Raw genomic sequence first — 22011 nt, 5'->3', positions numbered from 1 at the left:
TGGGCTTGCCCGCTTCCAACCCATGCCAGTTAGCCCACATGCAGACCACGCGGGAACCACGTGGGCTTGCCCGCTTCCAACCCATGCCGGTTAGCCCACATGCAGCCCACGCGGGAACCACGTGGGCTTGCCCGCTTCCAACCCACGCCCAGTTAGCCCACATGCAGCCCACGCGGGAACCACATGGGCTTGCCCGCTTCCAACCCATGCCCAGTTAGCCCACATGCAGCCCACGCGGGAACCACGTGGGCTTGCCCGCTTCCAACCCATGCCCAGTTAGCCCACATGCAGCCCACGCGGGAACCACGTGGGCTTGCCCGCTTCCAACCCACGCCCAGTTAGCCCATATGCAGCCCACGCGGGAACCACGTGTGCTTGCCCGCTTCCAACCCACGCCCAGTTAGCCCACATGCAGCCCACCTGGGACCCTCATAATTTGCCCAGTTCAAGCCCATGCCCACTTGGTACCCAAGTAGCCCGCATTGGGCCCATATGGGTCCCACGTGGGCGTGCTGGCTGGGTGTAGATCGGCTATTTTCGGCCGCGCGACACCGCCGTGCGAAATGAGGCTTTTTGAATGAAATCCCCTTATTTATTAAAGAGGATGCAACGTTGTAAGTGATTAGAGAGGATTGTGTGCACGGGACGCACCCGCGCACTATCCATCTTATTAGCACAAATCCACTTGCAATAATGCAATTTAACTGCTCGGGTTATATTGCCTTGTGTTTGCCAGCAGGGACCACCAGGGTAGATCAAAAATAAAGAAAAAGGAACCCTAGTAATAATTCATGTTTGTCTCCCCGTCTATATCTGTCACTGAGAGATCTGTAGGCTATGATACAGGATAGGTGGGACTGCGGTAACGTGAGCCGGCGGCCGCAAACCCCTGGGACATCTGGGCACCTCGATGTAAAATTGGCTATTTTGTCCACAATATATATATATATATATATATTTTAAAGGCCTTCCAGGGTGTCCGGTGCTGTCACTACGAATGGGCATGGACGTGTTTTTGGCCAAAGGAGCCCCAAACAAAGGCAGATCTGCAGCATTGTGGCCATGATCAGTGCAATGCATGATGACAAAAATAATAACACTATGCTACTTTTCATCTCAGTCTCCTGTTCAAGTTATAACTGCTCGAATCCAAGACGAGCACATGTTCTTTAAGTAGCTATACAAATTATATCATGAACGAGAAGTCCTTGTTTGTTTCTGAATGGTATAGGGGTGGGCTTTTTCCTCTCAAATGCATCTCTAGGCCAGTAGGCCTACTTGACATGATTAAGCGAAATGTAATGACCCTAATTGATGGATATTCCCATGTCTCCTTTGTCCGGTCGATGCTGCAATTCCTTTGAAATTCCACTTGATGGCGACGAAAGATCACATTTATTGTAGACTGGTGAATTAGAACAATTCACTTGGTGAGTTCGTATGGCTCCAGACTCCAGTTCATTTTCATTGTATGCTCCAATGATGCCATTGCCTATTACTATTATTGTAGCAATGCGACACGTTAGCTTGAAATATACGCAGAAATTATACTCCGCCGTACAAGGGTGTACAAATCGGGCTTTATACAGCCTGGTAGCAAGGCGGTGTACAAAAAGCACAGCACTCAATACAAACACAGTGGAGCCACTTCAAGCACATGAATGATTTAACCAGCCAAATGAAAAATATTTCTGTACTGTCCTCACTCCTCAGATAGGATGTTACAGGACAGTTATAGATATACTCATAGGCTATACCTGGTACAGCTGCATATAGATCACATATCCTTTATCTAGGATGTTTCAGGTTATAACTGGTTCTCAAATCATCAGTGTCTACAGATGCATTTTGTAAAACATTTATCAAATGGGGGACCGTGGCCTGACGGGGTCCTTGAAATTCAAAAGGTTGAGAATCACTAATAAAGATCTATTCATATAATTTAGGATGGTACACGACAGGTTACAGATCTCCTCATATCCCTTAGGATGGTGCAGGCAATAGAGATGACATGCTCCAGCACTTCATAAAGTTGATCCGAGATGTAGACGGTAGACGAAAAGCAGGTGTCCCAGTAAACCCAACACCTGGAATGAAAATGTAGCTCATGCGCTGCCATCAGATCGGAGGTTGGGTACAATTGGATAAGAGCAAATGAATAGCCTATATAAAAAAATCTTAATCACACACATTGCTTTGGTTATCAAAGAATAGGAATATTCCTTTCATAACCTAAGTGTGTAGGATTTAGAACAAATCGCAAATAAAACGGCAACCGTTAACATGTCACATACCAGCTAAACTCACTCCAGGACCAATGACAACAAGCATGCACATTGTTTTATAATAAGGTGCTGTTTATTTAGTCATTTCATTATTCACATCCCTTTGTACACTCTCCTAAAGTATAGCTTTGAATTTCTGTAGTCAACATGTGTAACACTAAATCTCTGCCTCCTTTCTCAGGATACCTGTAGAAGAGAGTGAGGGAGGGGCTGGGGGTGGCGGGGGGGCCGACTCATTTCCAGTAGAGCCCATACACCCATGGGCACATGTGGTAGATGAAAATGGATTTTATATTATATAGTAGCAATATGCTAATTGTTCCACATTCTACTTGTGACCTATGAGTAGAGGCTAGGGGAACGTTTTGGGAACTTGGGTCCACTCGTTGCCTTGTTTCTGTTCTGGAAGCTGTCAAGTGCTTTATATCCCGGACCGCTGCTTTACTATTTCATGTCCTGATGGAAGTGCTGAATCACTCTACCTGAGACCGCTCTCACTACAGCTTTGACAGCGCACACACACACGCCGCCACAAACAAAAATATGTCTGACTTAACTTGGGTAAAAGACACAACCTCTGTGTGTGTGTGTGTCACAAAATGCAGAGAAGCACACTAGCTTGTGTCTGTGTTGTTTTGAGTGGTGGTGGTCTGCAGGAGTTGTGAGCGGCAGGGCCCTTCCATTTCTTATCCCCTCAGCATGCCTTTAGACTCACACAAAACAATCAATGTGGAGGCGTGGTGTATGTGTCTGTGGGGGGCAAGCGTGGTGATTGGTCGGCATGGTGGCTGGGGCACACCATGGCAACAAAAACGGACCATTCACAAGCCGAGCCTCATCTGACAGACAAGGAAACCCCTTCCAAGCCAAAACAACCGTAAAACATTTGGTGCTGACTCCTGCGGTTTCTCCAAAGCATTATCTTTTCTTTTTTTCTTTTTTTTTCATTATAGAACTTTAAAGGCAGGAAGTTCAGTTTATTTTAAATACATCTCCAGTCATAAATTCATGCCTACCCCGACTCCCTGCACAACTTTGTTTAGTTTTTTACTTTTAACCATTTAAACCCTATATACTTAAGTTGACTGGAGTCCCCCAGAAAATAGCATATCTACAAGCTCGCAATGCGTCGCGATCGCGACGCATTGCAAGCTTGTAGATATACCATTGTCGCCGAATGTTCACCGCAGAATAGAAACGCTAGGGTTCATGAGTTCAATGGAGGACGAGGGGCCTGGATATACTCTCAGTTGTCCATCAGGCCCAAAGCCACGCAAACGACGGCCGACACAGAGAGCAGCTCTCTGTAGTCATGTGTTGGCCGTGCTACGCCATGTAGATGAAGGTGTTAATGTCCGTCTCGTCCCGTTTGATGTACTTGTGCTCTATGAGCCACTCCATCTGCTCCTTGATCATCTTCTTCTGTGGCAAAAACATGTTCTTCAGAATCTCCACCAGCTCCGTCTGCAGCTGGGCGTTGTTTAGACGCTTCCTCATCTTCATGATCTGAATGATAGCTTCCTGGATGGGCGGGGGGTAGAGGAGGGGAAATGCGTGAGAAAGAAACTCATCTGGGAAATAAAACGGGGGTTAATTAATAAGATAACATAACGTTGCTGTCGGGCAGAAACCTCTTATGTCCATATTAACACCCTACTTGATCATACTAAAGCTGTCACCCTGTTTTTGTGATTTATTTGTATTATTCATGGTGTCTGATTGCATTGATGTATTTTTGCATGTTACCTGTTTTTATGTCGGGGACTACGGATGAAATTTGCATCTCTTGCTAAATCCTGTGTATTTACAGTACTTAATATGTATTGTTCATAAATACAAACTGTCCCTCCCAAATAAAGAAATAAATGAAAAATGAAAAAAAGAAAGAAAGTCTAATGTAACAATTTAATAAAAGAATTGTGTTAACCATGGCAACCCTATTTGGGGCAAATGTTAATGTTCTAAAATTTACACTTTCATTAAAAAAAAGGCAAAGAGATGCAACATGCTGTGAGCTTGTAGATCAGCTGATTCAGCTATTTGTTGTACAACGAAGTACGTAGGACTTAAGTAAAGTCTTTCTCAAATTGAAACGTGGCTAGCGGTTAAGATAACATAACATATTGTATGTGAGATTCCTTCGTGGGAAACGCAGTGTTTGATTATTTGTTCACACAGAAGGTGGTGCTCGTCACAGTAGTGGGAATTGTCCCGGAGTAATTCAAGAACCCAACAGTTGGCCGGTCCTACGTGCATGTTGAGCACACCCAGTGGTAGTAAATTCTTTACTTAAGTAAGTAAAAGTATCAATACCACAATGTAGAAATTCTCTGTTATAAGTAAAAGTCAGGTATTCAAAATGTACTTGAGTAAAAGTATAAAAGTATTGGCATCAAAATGTGCTTAAAGTAACAAAAGTAAAAGTGCAGAATGTTCCATTTCACAAGTTTTCAAATGTATGAAGTGTATAAAAATCCTTGGGAAATCTACAAGCTGTGATCTTATAGATCGGCAATTTTCAAATACACTGTAGTCGAAGTATATATATATATATAGGGCTCAAGTGGTTTAATGTATGTTTTGTAATAATAATCCAAAATCTACAAAGTAATTAGTAACTAAAGATGTCAAATAATTGTAGTTGAGTAAAAATACAATATTTGCCTCCGAGATGTACTGAAGTAAAAGTATTGAAAATTGGATTACATTACATTAGTTGTACCAGTGGTTCTCAAAGTGGGGATACATTTGTTAATATAGCATCACAATCATTTTACCACTTTATCCATTTATACATTGGCTATTCAACATCTGCTATTTTTTTTAATATTTGATGTTTGGCATTCTTCTTTTATTTTTGTACATAAATCTTCTCTTCTGGGTGTCCGTGGCACAAAACCTTTTCAGATCGGGGTCTGCGGCCAAATACATATAATTTTGGGGGTCCTTGACATGAAAAAGATTGAGAACCACTGCTGTAGTGGAATAGAAGTAAAAGTGTACATTGGAACTATACTCCAGTAAAGTAAAAATACATCAAAATTGTACTTAAGTACAGTACTTGAGTACATGTACTTAAGTTACTTTCCAGCGGTGAGCACAGCGAGCTGCTGTGCCGTGGTCTCCATACCTGTGTTCTTAGTATCCTGAGCTGGACTATACCCTCGTTCTCCTCCTCTCTCATTCGCTCTGTGGTGAGCTGCAACCGACCAATCAGATTGATCTTTCCCCTTTTCTGCACCTTGGAGTTTTTTCTGGGAATAGATAGAAAAAAATAAAATAAAATACAAATTTGTATAGAGATTGCATGTGATTTATGTGAAGCGATTTATCCCCATTACATTTAAACCTGTCGTCAGAAAAGTGTCTAGAAACAGCCGGATAGAAAATCCCGATGCACTCCCTCAAGCGCTCTCCAGTGTAATGTGAACATTCATCTTACTAAATGTACTTTCTAACAGCCCTGCCCGTCTGTCATTTAGCTACTGGAGACATGGTAGGCACTCCTGAAATTGCCATTTTGTATGTATTGTTGTATCTACTGCAAGCTCAGCTCAAAACTAAAATGTGCACCATTTCTCTTTCCATTGACATCGTCAGGGATGTAATGTGTGTAGAGAGAAATCCTGTATGTGGCTGGGAGAGATGGATCCACTTACACGTACGAGAGGTTACAGCTACAATACGCCAATGCATGTAAATCGGTAGACTAAACCTTTAACAGGATTTCAATCCGTCTTCAATACCCTCGTAGATACCCTCACAAAAACATGCAGTAATCCTGGTCACTATACTGCCTCCCCCTGGCCAGCCAGGGCACCTGATGGAGGGGAAAGGAACTGGTTGGAATAACGTGTTCCTTCCACGCGCTACGTCCAACCAGGGAAACTCTCCCCTGTCAGGTGATAAGAAGGTCAGTTGGCTCTCATGCATTGAAGGAGGCATGAGCTCGGCCCTGGCCTCCCTAGGTTGGCAGAGGGAAGGTAGTGCCCAGGATTACATAGACAATTGCACTGGGTGTAAAAAATGGGGTTACAAAATGAGTGAACCATGCCAATGCCGCAAAACATATTTCACAGGTTCGACTTGATTCCAGACGCTACGGCTCGGTTTCAAATAGGGTTTTCAGAACAACATTTTGGCCCTGCTCAGGAGGTACTACTAACCCTGAGATCTTGATACCCAGGACATAGAACTTTCAAATGCTTAAAAAAATAGCTGATCTACAAATTCAGCTTGTAGATCAGCTATTTTAGTTTCTTTTTTTCTTCTTTTTTTAAAAATAAAATACCTCCCTGATTCTGGTTACAATGGAATAACATGAACAAAAAATCATCACAGAACGCCACAGGTTCCGGAAAGTTGGAAAGTTCTGGGTTACCCTTTTTTATAGCCGAAAAGAGTCGTAAGTTGCATTTATGTCTCGACTTTTATGCAAAGTGCAATCAGTTTGCTATCCAGTCATCCAAGACACATTTTAATGCCAGGTGTAAAAAGGGGGCTGACAAAGAGGACTCTCCACATTTCTCACATTAGAGAGAACTCCTGGTTGATGTAGAATAGTGTTCCTTCTGCAAAGTCTTTGGGTGAACCCACCACCGGGTCGTACGATAACACCTGACGCTTCAGTTTTGGGAACGCCACCAAAGACTGGAGGGGGGAGAGAGATGACAGTAAAGTAATATGCCAGTGTGACCAAATAATCAAATTAAAACAGAAAATAAATATAAAATGACTACTTTGATTGACCTAACATTGCGTGACTGACAATTTCTTTTTTTTTTAATTATCATAATCTTTGGGAACAGCTTCTTGTATATAACTACAGGTCTTCTTTTTTCCCAGTATACTATGCATTACGGATACACAGTATGAACCTGATTAAAGAGTCAGCCTAGTCACCATCCTTATGCCTAATGTATACTCCGCCATATGGCACTGTCCCACAGCAACAATAGCTGATTTACAAGGCGCCGCTATTTTCAGCCTTACCCAGAGTGTGCGTCGCAGCTCGGCATCTGGAAGCTCAGAGGCCAACTTAAGGTTCTCGAAACTGATCCTTTCCCTCGGCCGCTGGTTCCAGGCAAACAGCACGGCGAGCTGGAACGTGGTTACCTCCAGGTCATACTGCCCCACCTCGTTCTTAAAAGTTATCTGGAGATGGAAAGAGAGAGAGGTGACAGATGGTGGGGGATATGGTCAACCTGCTTCAACAGAATCCTTCACAGAGACTTCTCTTTAAAGGACGACTTCACCGATTTTCAATATATCTTCATATAATTGGTCCTCACTAATACTCATGATAAAATGGTACCATTTTTTTCTACTTGGTCTGTGTCTCATAGGAGGGCTGTGGACAGTCCAGAAACCCGTCTACCAGTGACATCATCGTTAGGCATGATTTTTTTCCCCAACAAGATTTCAAATTTTGTATTTAGATTTTTATTAACACGAGAACAATGGCTTCTTTATTGCATTGCAACTTTCCAGGAATAGAAAGCCTGCAGTTTCTATTAGCTTGGATTCCCCATTGATGATGTCACTGGTAGACGGGACTCTGAACTGTCCACAGCCCTCCTCTGAGACACAGACCGAGTAGATTTTTTTTTTACCATTTTATCATGAGTATTAGTGAGGACCAATTATATGAAGATACGTTGAAAATCGGTGAAGTCGTCCTTTAACCACATGAACCCTAGTAGTGTACCTATACTGGGCATGTCAAACATTTGGTGAAAATAGCAGATCTACAAGCTCACAATGCGTCGCAACGTGACACAAACTTCAATCCAAAGCCAAACAAGCAATGAGACCAACTTTAGCCACTGTATGTGCATTTATGACTCACAATGCCATTGGACATGAGGTGGTGCCAGTGGAGCTTTCTGCCACTATGGTTCTTCTTGTAGAAGTCCTCTACTTCTGGTATCAGATCCTCCAGTTCTGTAGGCAGAGAAACAAACACCTTCTCGCTGCTCCTCGACCACGCGCCAGCATTCAGAATCTTAATGTTGACAGAGTCCGCTGCAAGGGAACATGAAAGGAAACGCATATATTGTTGACATAAACCATCCTATAGCTTGAAATGTACAAGATATTATTAGCATTATACGGTACTTGTATAACATGCCTGGTAATTTAAGGTTTGCCGTTATCTCCACCAGGCCGCAAGGCTGGGAAGTGGAGCTTATGTTTTTGCCTGGAAACACAATTATTATAATGTTTTACATTATTAGTCCCGGGGGGAAATTCAGTGTTCAGCTTCACCCAGTTGATGGCTGCTAAGATGGTTATGATGAGTACTTGGGGGGAACAGTTAGGGGTAAATGTCTTGCTCAGGGAAACTTCAACACATAGACAATTCAACACATAGACCTTGAACCAGTGACCTTGCTATTACCACTAAGCTGTGGCCGCCTCTAATGTGAGCTTGTATGACACCTTCATATCGTCTGTCGGGTGGAAACCTCATATGTCCAAAACCGTTACTTTTCAGGAGTCAAATTCAGAAGTATCATAAGTAGCAGATCGACAAGCTCAAAACGTGGCGCGATGCAACGCGTTTCGAGCTTGTGGATCTGCTACTTTTGAGGCTTTTGTGTGACGCTGAAGTATGATCAAGTAGGGTGTTAATTTACGAAAAAACACAAAAAGTTAAAATATGGAGATAAGAGGTTTCTGCCCGACAGCAACGATATGTGTTTCCGGTTGAAATCTGCCACAGAGCCAATCAATCAAGACTATGGGAAAATGAACTGGAACAGGAAACGGGTATGAAACTTTCCGTAAACCCGGGACTACAGTTATGCACACACTGTACACAGAAGCATAATATAGCAAGTGATTGCTACTCTTTTCGTCTCTTACCTGGCAATGCTAGCTTGTTATGTTTGTGCATTTCTTTGAAAGACTGGTTGAGGTCCTCCGACACCTTGATATCTTGGAACATTCTGGCCAGCTTGTTGACATAGTCCGCTGGCATTCCTACTTCCTGTTGGAAGTACACGACAGTACGGTCAACCAAATAATACTCACTCACTTACGCACACGCACACGCGCACACACACACACACACACACACAGGTCTTACCCTGAGCCACTCCACCATATTCTCTTCTATTTCACTATCTGCTGAGATGTCTAGGATGAGGCGACGCGTCAGATGTGCTTTGTGGTAACGCATGAACACGTCTTTGTTCTGGACATACTTAAGCACTAATAGCTGTAAAAGAGTTCATACAAAAACTTATTATGGCATATCATCACATACTCACAGCTGTCCTTCGGAAAAAGCTCACAGGAATACCATGACAATTACATTTCACAGAATTAAATCGGCTGTTAAATACCCACCAAACCAACTGCTAGCTACTACAAACCAATATAAGAAAAAGTTTCCTTCTCAACTCTATAACAATAACTATAAAGAATACAGTGAAGTATACGAGTTATGCAGAATGGTTTTTATACATTGTGATATGCAAGTGTCTACCAGGGGTACAATTGCAGTGGCTAGCTGAAAGAATATTTTAAAATATATGTATTTATAATAAATAATAAATAGTAAGTAATAAGATTACCAAAACAGTTTTCAGGGATGTAGTGTTATGATATCATAGAATTAAAAGTACTTGTATATCTCTACAGTTGGAGCTGATTATCTGGGTTTGTGTGGTGATGCACAGTTGTGAATGCATGCTGTCATAACCTGCTATAACCTGCTATAACATTTCCATCTGCACAAATACTGAAATGTGCAATTCATACAGACACTGGCTCATCTCTTTCTCTCAACCTTGCACCCCCTGGGGGCAAAGCCTAGAATTGGCTATGTCCCTGGATGCCACAGGTCACTTGAGTTTTCAGTCATTTAAAACTACCAGGTGTGTCTAAAACATCATGTTTTTTTTTGTTTCTGTATTTTCTGTAATGTCATTAACTTCTATTTTAGGCATCACTTCTTCTCAGGTTGTTTGAGCATGAAACCCTGCAATGCAAACACACTCTCTGGAAGAACATCATCTCCTGCTCATGAAACTACATTCAAGTACTGTACTGCTGCTGTTCTTCTCCGTGTGGCGTTGTGTGTGAGTGTGTGTACTGTAGCCCCATAGCCAATCCACCAAACGACAGGGACCGTAACCAGGACAACAGAGCAGATCCCATAGCCAGCAGGGACCGTATGTGACAACATAGGCCGTAGCCGCATGTGCAGTAATGACCAAAGCAGAATTCACAAAATAGAGATTACATTTGGGGGAAAGTGAAAAATTGGCTTCTCACTGTCTCCATATGCCAATGGTCAATGCCTGTGTGCAAGTTTAGATCAATTGCTCAACCCACTGTGGAGAAAAGTGCGGATCAGACGGCCTGACAGAGATTCCTTAAATTGACAGACCCATACAAGCGCAGACGTACCACTTCTTTGAGCTTGGCCTCTATCTCTTCAGAGGTGAGTTTCTTGCTGAGCGGCGTTTTCCTCAGCAGCATATCACAGTAGTTGGCGAGCAGCTCTGGACACTTGGACTCTGGCTGGGTTTTCAGGCCCACACTGAGAAACACAGCAGGGGAGGGGACGAAAATGTCAATGTGGCCTTTATGCAACACGCCATTCTTCAGTGGATGGACCAAAGGTATGCAACATCGTACAAGGAGCATTTCTCACCCTTTCTGCTTCAAGGGAAGTTCTAATTTAAATATAGTGGCGTCGTTCACAACGGCTTTATATGCCTGCAGGGCAGATAAGAACATGGTCATTGTAGATCATTAGACAACAACTCCACAAATTTCTCAGAATCCTGTTCAAGAGATAAACACAAGTAATATTACTGATCATTGAGTGTTTTGTCCAATGTCCAATGCTTATTCCAATGACACATCTCCAGTTTGGATAAGAGTGTCTGTTAAAATAAATGCCTAAATCAGCTATTCCCAACCTGTGGGCCCGGGCCCATTGGTGGGCCATGGGAATATTACAAGTGTGCCCACAAATAATTGCCAAAATATGTTAATGTTGATAATATAACATTAATCTAACGTTTTTTTCCTATTTTTTCTTTAAAATCTTGGAACAATTAGCTTTCATTGTGATAACGATAAATATGAACTTAAAGTATACTACGTTAGTTCCATTGGTCCAAGCTGAAACACAATCAATTGACAGATCATTAAAATAAACGTCTGAAAACGCTATAAAAATGTACAGCCAAATGGCTGCTGTGTTGAGTGGTCTCAGATGGGTGGTTTTTTTCCCCCCAAAGTGGGCCCTGATCCAGAAAAGGTTGGGAACCACGACCCTAAATTGTAAATTGCACAGCAATGTGTCCTCCTCAGATTACAGATCTGTGTGATACTGTTTCTTGTTGTGCTCACTTTATCTCTGGCTGTTAGGAAGCGTGGGTCGTCCTGAAAGGCCTCTTTCACCAGTCGACTGAATCGGTTGAATAACGTGAGCAGCTGCTCCACATATTTCTCAGAATCCTGTTCAAGAGACAAACTCAAGTATTATAAACTCATCACCGAGTTGTGTTTTCCAATCAGATATTCATGTCAGCTGGGGCTGCGACAAACAGGAGATTGTTTTTTTAATATAATAGATTCATCTGACAATGATGTCTTGGTTATTTGATGAATCTATGTGATTGATTGAGACCATAAAATGAAATGACTTTTATAATGTGGAACATTAAATAGCATCATATTACATCATATTACGTCATATTATTCAATTAAAGACATTTCATTTTCTGTCAATTTACACTGTATGTATGTATCAATTAGACCATTTCCATTAATGATTTCGCCCCTTACATCAACATCTTGTGGGTGAGAAGTACACTGGAAGCACTTACTGAGGTGATAGTCTCTGCCGAGGCCACCATGTCAGCCAGGCCAGCGCTCATGATGTGATCCTCCAGGTTCTTCAGCATGGGTTCTATGCCACTGGGCACCTTGTCCATCAGGGAGAACATCAAGTGCAATTCTGCAGGAGGAGAGATGATAATACCGGTAATAATAATAATAATAATAATAATAATGGTAATAATAATAATAATAATAATAATAATAATAGCACATTGCATTTAAAACAAATCTCAAAGTGCTACAATACAGGGTAAAAAACTGAATTACACTTCTAAAGTGTACACTTCTACACTTCTAAAAAAAAAGAAAAAAAAGGAGAAAATCTAAATCACATGAGCATAAGAACTAGGAGGTAAAACACTATAACTAAGCGAATGCTTTGTTAAAAAGGAAAGTCTTTAGTCCTCTCTTAAAAGTGTCAACAGACTGTGGAGCTCTCGGGTGGTCAGGGAGGGCATTCCACAGTCGAGGGGCAGCTGAGCAGAAGGCCCGGTCACCCATGGTGTGGAGCTAGGGCGCCCGAGCCTTATGGCATTATGGGCACGCATACTCGCACACACAACTAGAGTCCAGCACAAGGGACACTCTAATGTCTGATGGTTTAAAACAGTGTTTAGTATAGGGCTGCAACTATCGATTATTTTCCTAACCATTATACTATTGATTACTTTTTCAATTAATGTAATACTCGAGAAGCATGTTTTTATGCCATTTAAATGTTTTGTATACATATATATATATATATATATATATATATATTATATAACATTTTGAAATACAAATACATTTTTATAATCGACTAAATCGATTAGTCTGATTAACTTCTTACGCCCTACATGTATCATATATTTCACCATACAAAGGTTCAAATAGCCGATCTACAAGTTCCCCATGCATTACTTCATGGCGCAATGTGAGTTTGTAGAGTGGCTATTTTCTGTATTGTTGAAGATTCTTGCTACTGAAAGTAAAAGAATAAATACATATTTTATGTTTCCCCCCAAATCGATTATTGCACCCATAGTACAGTAGCAAGATTCAAAGCACTTACAGTGCTTTGAATCTTGCTACTGTACTATGGGTGCAGTGCTTTGAATCTTGCTACTGTACTATGGGTGCAGTGCTTTGAATCTTTCTACTGTACTATGGGTGCAATAATCGGCAAAGCCCCAAAAACGTACGAAAAGATATGAACAATATTATGCCCTGCAACATCTGAGAGCGAAACGGGATGGTACTGGTATAAAGCCCAATCCACACCAATGATGAGAAATGATGATGAGAAATCACAGCATTCTGAATTGCCCTGTTGCAGGTCGGTTCAGTCTTGGGATTCTGCTGCAAGTGGTTGCAAGTTGCAACTTGTTGCATGGTGAGTCATTGGTGTGTGGACTGGGCTTAAGAGTACATGAAGAATTTGTTACAGACAAAAGTCTTCAGGACCAACGATATCAGATATCCTTGAGAGAATAAGCCTAATAGCAAAAATGGATCAGACCACTTAAACCCTCCATACTAAATTGAAGGGAGACCCAAAAGGGTCTTATACTTGGTCCCCACCTTTTTCTACCAAATCTATTCACAGAAAGTAGCCAATCTACAAGCTCACAAAGCGGTGCAACGCGTTGTGAGGTTACAGATCTGCTATTTTTGCTCAATGTTCGCCTATAATGGCATGCCCAGAATATGGACACTAGGGTTCATGTGGTTAATATGACGTACTGGGGCCTAAGCTGATCCACTTGACAACAGGAAAGGGTCTGTTTCAGAATCATGTCCTTTGTCTATTTTCAGCCTTGCACTGTAACAGCACAGACACTTCAGGGCCATGAACATGGTCACATTATTGTAGATAGACACTATGGTTAGAACTACAGCTCCAGAACACAGTGATGAGTGGTTATTACAGCCTAGACACCAATCAGAACAGAGAGAGGCGGCGGCGGCGGGCAGACAAGGGTATTCTACAGACGTTTAGGTGCGGGCCAATTTCCTGGTGCAAACCTGAGCTGGCTGAGCCTTTGGCGGGGGCACTCCTGCCGTACTCACTCTCTGTCTCATTTCGTTTGATCATGCCTGGACACTCGGCCAGGATGGTCTCCTTGAACGACGTCACCAGAGCGTTGACGCAACACTCCATTAGCTGAAAGACAGAGAAGCAAAGACAACACAACACAAAAAAACAGGCTGAATGTGTTTTACTGGAATGCTGAATATCGTCGCTGTCGGGCAGAAGCCTTGTATGTATGTGTATATGTCCATATATGAATACCATACAGTCATACAAAAGTGCTGTGCAAAAGAAGTGAAAATGGACGATCTCCAAGCTCACAGCTGTTTTTTAGCCTTTTTAACTCATTCACTGCCAGGCTTATTTCAAGCTTGTTGATCCATATGCCACAGGCAGGAAAAATGGAAAAGAGTAATTTTTTTCTCCGTTTTCATTTTAACATTGAAGTGGATGGAGCATTAACTTTTTGAAAATCGTTTTCTCCTAGTTCCTTTGAGATAAAAATATATATATATATATATATATATATATATATATATTTTGAAAAAAAAGTTTAGGTGGTTTTAGGTGACGTCAAAAGACGTCATTCGCACTAATGGCACACTGAAAACGGCCGTCAAAAGACGTCATTGGCACTCAATGATTAATAATCGATGTGAGTTTTATAAATATTTAACCAACAAAACATATTAAAAAGAGCTTGTGACTAAATAGTAGCTACATTGGATCCATTGGAACAAAGGTTCTTTTAGCCATTTCCTGATAAGCAACCATTTTGGACATCAAGGTTTCAACCCAATAGCGATGATACGGTATGTATAGTATATTAAGTTAATGTATTCATAGGTACTGTAAATGAGATGTGGCTGGCTACTCACTGCTTGTACAGAGTTACAGTCCCGTCTTGTCTCCAGGTAGCGCAGTGCACGTTTCTCCTCTTCCCTCAACTTTGCATCAGCCTGGCAAACAGAGACAATCTCATGTATCTCACGGACATGAGATACACTAACTTTCAAGTCTTAACCCATTAAGACCTGAGGCCGATTCTACAAATGCCTTCTAAATCAGTAGTTCTCAAACTTTTTTGAGAACGTCATTCAAAATTATTCAAAATGATTGAAAAATAGCAGATGTACAAAATGTACAGCGCATCACTTCGTGCCGCGCAAGCTTGTATATCTGCTATTTTCTAAAATGACACAGATGCTGCCCCGATTTTAATAGGTTAATACAAATGGAAATGGAACTTCTGGAACTTGTTATGGAAAAATATAAAGCTCCAACAGCTTTGGATTAACAATTAACTAATAACTGCCAAGACTCTGGGGTCAGATCGTGGTTGTGCGCTACCTGCCTTCATGAAATGGCATGTGGCGATAACTTCCTCGACTTCATTATTGAATTCTTTTTTACTTTCTCATTCATTTGATAATGGTCATGTGTGAGAAACAAGAATAGCCTGTATATACATGGTATTGTGAAAGTCTGCTCTAAGATAATGCAAGCCCTGTGCTTCCTTTGGGAGAAACAGGTGGCCCAGAAAGCAAAAGGAATTATTATCCAACCTGACCATGGTCTGTCCAGTGAATTTACTGTAATGCCCTCAGGCCAGCATTATAATGTGCCTCTTAGGAGAACAAACAGCTACACCTGTCCTTCGTTCCTTCTGGTATCAGCCTATTAAACGCTAGTCATTTGAAATTACTGTTGCATTCCTTGAACCCGGCCCTTTATATGAACTATAACAAAACATTTATTTTGTTTTATATGCTATTATATTATTTTTGTTGTTGCTTCATTGGTTTGCTGCCGCTCGTTCTTTACTTAAGTTGACCAGAGTGTGTTGACCTGTTGTCTTCGATGTGTAACTGCCTTGCCTGTGAGTCTTCTGTCTTTTGTGTAATGTGACATGTCTGTGGACTAGGAATGCTGCTAAATGAATTGCCCTTTGGGATGAATAAAGTTGTCTGAATCTGAAGGCTGGGATTCTTTCATGTAGGCAGCAACTCTCAAATCTCAGCAGCAAGTGTTGACCTTCACCTAACTGTGCCCATGTTTGTTTGTATTACAGTGGTGATGTACCATAACAATGTGGAGTACAGTATGTACATTGTTATATGAACCTTTATGCACCTCAATATGTGCTAGGACCAACGTACAAACGTTGACATGTTTGACAAACTTGACATGTACAATTGCTATTCTTTTTTTTTTTCTTTTTCTCTTCCTTCATCTTTACTACTGTTTATAATTGCTGCAAAAGTCTGAGGAAGGGCACCAAACGATAGCCTAGTGGTTAAGGCGCATACTGCATAAAGGCTCTAATGTAGCCTGACAGCGAGTCACAGGTTCGATAACCGAGCCCGACAACCTTTGCTGCCTGTCACTCCCCGTCTCTCTTCCCCCGTTTCCTGTCATTCTCAAATCTACTATCCAATAAAAGGCAGAAAACCCCAAAACATATTTTTGCTTTTAAAAAAAGCAAAAATAGGTTTTACTCTTATGTATTTGTATGCAAAATGTTGAATGTGGAGGTAGATTGGACCTCTAACATAAACTTGTTGACTCAGGGACCATCAAACAAATTGCACCAGTGCTATTGGGAAATACTACAGTGAAACCCATAGTGCAGAGAAATGAAAACCAAAAGTACTGCAGCTAACCCTACAGCTACAACCACTCCATCACCAATCAGAGCTTAAACCCTTACACTAACCATGGAACCAAGAAAACAACGTTGAAGCGGGGAACAAAACTGACCCAGTCACAGAATCTTTAGTAGTAACCTTTTTGAATACAAGCTTGAGACACCAAACTAAATCATAAAAACATGAGATAGGATATGATGAACAGTCAACACTGACCACAAGCACTAAAATACATTCTGGTTAGATTAGTGAGGGGAAAAAAACAGCCCATCATCATATAAATTCCCTGATATTCTGCAGATAATCCTTGACTTCTCGTGCTAGGCTTAGACCTAGGATGCAGCTTAGGTACAAATTGTACTGTACTCACATATTTCATATAGTTTTGGACTCCGTTCTGCTGGAGGTAGGAGGGTGCCTGTGTTCTGTAGAAACGTTCAGTAGAGTCCATGTAGGCCTTCTCGAAGTTGTCCCTGTAGATCTGCAGCTTGTCATCGGGGTTGGAGCAAAGGTTCACTGCTCAGAGAAAACAGGTAGTGAATTTTCTAAAAGTATGCAGATATACGTACATTAAAAAAAGAATTACGCAAATACACAGATTTGTAGTTCTACATTTGCTGCATGACAAAACCAAAATGACTGATACCCAACGAGACACTAGCAGATACTTGTGCATTATGACAATGAAGAAAAAAAGAAAAGAAAAAAAGATCTAAGCATCACAAAACAGCCCTATTCTAATATATGCACAACATATTAGTAATAAAAACACTCTGATTTTTTTTAATTTAAGAGTAATTTCCAACTGTTGATATGGCATACTAACTACATGGCTATTCTTTGTCAGCTTGTCATCGGGGTTGGAGCAAAGATTCACTGCTCAGAGAAAACAGGTAGTGAATTTTATAAAAGTATGCAGATATACGTACATTAAAAAAAGAATTACGCAAATACACAGATTTGTAGTTCTAAATTTGCTGCATGACAAAACCAAAATGACTGATACCCAACGAGACACTAGCAGATACTTGTGCATTATGACAATGAAGAAAAAAAGAAAAGAAAAAAAGATCTAAGCATCACAAAAGAGCCCTATTCTAATATATGCACAACATATTAGTAATAAAAACATACTCAGATTTTTTTTTATTTAAGAGTAATTTCCAACTGTTGATATGGCATACTGCATTCATGGTACAGAAAGGTGCTTTGGATGCCAATGTCCACTAAGTGGGATATGATTTTGTCACTGTCAGGCAAAAACCTTGTATCTCCATATTTTCGATGTATTTTCTCTCACCGTAAGACTCTCGAACCCCTATGACCAGCTGGGAGTCGAAGGCCTCTCCCAGCCTCTCGGCGTGGACCAGCTTCATAGCACTGTCTTGCAGTCGGTTCTTAATGTTGGAGAAGATGGACTCGTTCCATGTGTCCAGCATCAGCTGAGACGACAGAGACACACAGGTATGGTACATTAACATGGATGCTGTGGGAGCACCGCTAGATGACTGGTTAAGCGTTAATTATACTTAGTTGCGTGCCGTGTCATGCACCAAAAATAGCCAATCTATGAAAAATATCTAATGGAGTTTCTATAAATTGACTAAATCAATAACTTTGACTAACCAATTAACCAAATAAACCCTGTATTATACTTGGTTGTGCAATGGTGGTGTAAAACAATAGTAAAAATAGCCGATCTGCACGCTCACAGCTTGTAGATCTGCTTTTTTCACTGAAAATAGCAGATCATGAAAAAAACGTTCATTAATTGTAATCGAGGCAAAAGCTTGAAATAATCATGATATTGATTATTTTGATTTGTCCTGACCCACTTCTCTCACACGCTCCTCGTTTTCCTCACCTTCCGCACGATGCTGTCCTCCACGTTGGACTTCTTGTTGCTGCCTTGTTTTCCCATGAGCGTGATCTCCAGCTGGCAGAAGGGCTTGGGCAGGATGTCACACTGCGTGAAGAACTTCCTCCACTCCACAATGTAGGCCTTCAGCAGCGCTGTGTCATCCTGGTGACTTAACACCCGCTTGAGGAAGGTGAGAACGGAGGTTAGGGACAGTCTTAGTTGGGGAATATGATCATACATGTAATCTGTATACAACCTTATCTAAAAGTTAGGTGTTGAATCCAAATCTCCAACGCATTAAGAACAGAGATTTGCTTAGACTCAGGGATAAGAGCAGCACAAAGTTGAGACATTTTATGGCACCAAACCCTTACTGCTTGTGCTTGTTTGATGAAATCTAGGATGTCTTCTTTCAGGGCCTGATGGATCTTAGCTGGACCTTTGTCATCCCACAAACACACTGCATGGACGTCTCTGTGGAAATCAACAGGCACAAAGGCGGCGATGGGAGGGCTATTTAGCAATCCCTATCTGTTCCCTCCTAGTTGCTAAAACACAACAGAAAGCTGACTGAACCCACATCTATCCCTCTAACCATAATTATTTAATTTGATACACTTACGAGAAGAGGTCAAACCATTGCTGTTTGGTGACAGACTCCTGGCGTAGCAGCTTCAGGACTATGGGACGCATCAGATCCCATTTGTCCTCAAACTGGAGGGAGCCTTTATTCTGAAAACAAGCACAAAGTGGATAAACTACAGCACAACTCTGGCTACAGTATGGCAAATGTGAAATATCACCTGATATGTTCTCTGTGGGAATAAGGAACATTCACAAAACCGTAATCAATAGATTGGGGTTAGTTACAGCGTACAATAATAACATAGCATATGTGTGCATGCTTTTCTCCTGTGGACTTCTGTGGTCAAACTAAAGCCGCAATCTGTAAGTTTCATGTCTTGGCCAGGATTTGAACCCAGGTCTCCCACGTGGAATTTCTACCACTCAGACAAGAGGGACTGCTCACTTGACCTGGGGAGATATTGGGCTTATGAGCTTCAGGCAGCGCTACTTGTTGTCAACCAGTAGGTGTCCTACCCACCCACACACCAGGCTATACATTTCTCAGTGGAAGAGTAGGGAGAGGAGGAGACCACCTCCAACCATCCCTCTGATGCAGATGTGCTAGTTATATTGTATTAACATACTCTACCATGCATATTGGTTCAAATAACATTTTATTTATTCAAATAAATCCCAGATTGCTGCTTTCAAGTCTAGAATAACATAACATGCATTGCTTTTTTTTCCTCCTACGGAACTCTGCCAATAGACTGAAATAAAAAGTTTGATTGCTTGACTGATCCTGTGTTGACACTGCAGTCGAGTCAACCTGTCCCTGCAAAAACCCACATGATGACCAACATTCTGAATGCAAACAAAAGTCCCCTTTCCCTGATGATCCATAAAATCCTATCCATGTGTAACTCTGAGAGGGTCCATTTGGTTCCATTTGTTCACTCACAAGAGTTAAATAATGTAATCAACACTAAGGAGTGAGGACATGCCACCGTCAAGTCAGCTGCAGCTCTCTAGTCTCTAATGTCACCCAGATGCTGCTGCATGAACACAATGACATGCTAGCTGACATAATAAGACTATAACGTTCACATCTGTGTCTTTAATGTGTCTCTGTACTGTTAGCTATCTTATAGCTCTTTTAGCAGCTCAGCCTCAGTCATATTGAATAGAATAGTAGCTATAATGTTAGCCAGTGATAACTAACTGGTCGTAGTGAGTAAATAAGACATTCTGCTGGACACCGTAGCGGTGATCAATGGTCCATTCATGATTTAAAGTCAATCAGAACGTGGTGTCACACTGTGTGACATGGAGACCTAAAGGATTGATTCAGAGTGGAAGCTTCCTACCTTCAGCAAATTAGACGTCGCCATGTTCCCCTCAACTTATTATGTCTCGCGCGATCTCGCGTGAATATGCTTGGTTCGGGACTCCACAGATTGTTTTCTCCAGTGGCGTAAAGTAATTGAGTACATTTACTCAAGTACTGTACTTAAACGGCAAGACCACTTTGGTAGAGGTTTGGGTTGTGTAGTTACCTTGACCTTGACATAACTCTAAAGGTGGACATGAAATCTAAAATAATTGCTCCATTGATTAGAAATTGATCATTCAAAATATGCTCCTTGACTTAGCTCTCAAAGTCACTCTTTTAGCCCGTAAACGAACACAAACGAAGTTGATTTTTTTTATAAAAATGTTAACTACCGGTGGTTTTTGCTTATTTTATTAAGAAGAAAACGCCCTATGAGAAAACCCCAAATCATCAGGAAGTGACATTTTTATTAAAAATTAACAGTGGGTTGCCGACTTGCCGATGTTCTATATTGTCTGAATCAGCTTTTCTGAATCAGCTTTTTTAGAGCCCAAACCTCTACCAAAGTGGTCTTGCCACAATTTTACTCCACTACAATTATTTGAACTTTAGTTTCTTGATAATTATGATTTTGATTATTATTACAAATAATACATTACCCACTTCAGCAAAGCAACCACTTCAGCTGACAATGCAGGCATTGTGAGCTTGTAGATCTGCTATTTTCAAAAGATTTTGTATACATTTTATACACTTGAAAACATTCTGCATAATGAGTACTATTACTTTTGGTACTTTATTACATTTTGATACTTTTACTTGTAATAACAGAGTATTTCTACATTGCAGTATTGATACTTTTACTTAAGTAAAACAAAAATAGAGTAGTTACTCCACCACTGGTTCTGGGCAGATATAATTTGCATGGATCATAATGATTTGTGTCATAAAGGAAACGATATGCAGCCTTGCATGTTATCGTTTCCTTTATGACAGCTAGGCTGCATGATGATTAATATGAATATAGATATTATTTGAATGGATCATAATGATTCGTGTCAAAAACAAAGAATAAATAACATGCAGTACATGTCAGATAAATATGAATATATAATTTTAATGGATTCTAATTATTTATGTTGAAACAAAACAAAGGGATTGTGTATATAATTTAGATATTAGTGTACTAGTAGCTATATTCCTCAGTGGTGGAAGAAGTAGGCCTACTTAGATATTTTACTTAAGTAAAAGTAGCAATACCACAATATAAAAATACTTTGTTACAAGTAAAAGGCCTGTGTTCAAAATGTTACTTGAGTAAAAGTACAAAAGTATTGGCATCAAAATATAAAGCACCAAAAGTCAAAGTACAAAAAATAGCAGATCTACAAGTGTAGATCGGCTATTTTCAAATAGCCTAGGTATAAAATAGGGCTATACTG

The 22011-nt window shown here is 40.9% G+C and overlaps 1 protein-coding gene across 4 annotated transcripts; it reads right to left on the bottom strand.

The window, feature by feature from the left end:
* Positions 1-2357: 2357 nt before the first annotated feature.
* cul5b (cullin 5b) lies at positions 2358-20638 on the bottom strand. 4 transcript variants are annotated; one of them, XM_080436441.1, is made up of 20 exons: positions 20604-20638; positions 19292-19401; positions 19044-19143; positions 18673-18849; positions 18109-18250; positions 17179-17324; positions 15039-15119; positions 14154-14292; positions 12137-12267; positions 11658-11765; positions 10951-11015; positions 10704-10836; positions 9376-9507; positions 9153-9276; positions 8416-8484; positions 8134-8309; positions 7278-7439; positions 6817-6935; positions 5416-5539; positions 2358-3806 (listed from the first exon to the last, which is right to left on the bottom strand). In XM_080436441.1, the coding sequence occupies exons 1-20, from the start codon at positions 20625-20627 to the stop codon at positions 3612-3614; spliced, it is 2457 nt and encodes an 818-aa protein (XP_080292567.1). In that variant the 5' UTR covers positions 20628-20638; the 3' UTR covers positions 2358-3611. The 4 variants fall into 4 exon arrangements, with proteins under 4 accessions (XP_080292567.1, XP_080292568.1, XP_080292569.1 ...); XM_080436442.1 differs by having other exon boundaries at positions 14199-14292; XM_080436443.1 differs by lacking the exon at positions 8416-8484.
* Between the last annotated feature and the right edge of the window lie 1373 nt (positions 20639-22011).

The sequence above is a fragment of the Gymnoscopelus braueri genome, assembly GCF_963280865.1.
Source record: "Gymnoscopelus braueri genome assembly, chromosome: 8".
Lineage (NCBI taxonomy): Eukaryota > Metazoa > Chordata > Actinopteri > Myctophiformes > Myctophidae > Gymnoscopelus > Gymnoscopelus braueri.
Note: the sequence above shows the minus strand (reverse complement) of the source record. Positions and strands in the feature narration are given on the sequence as shown.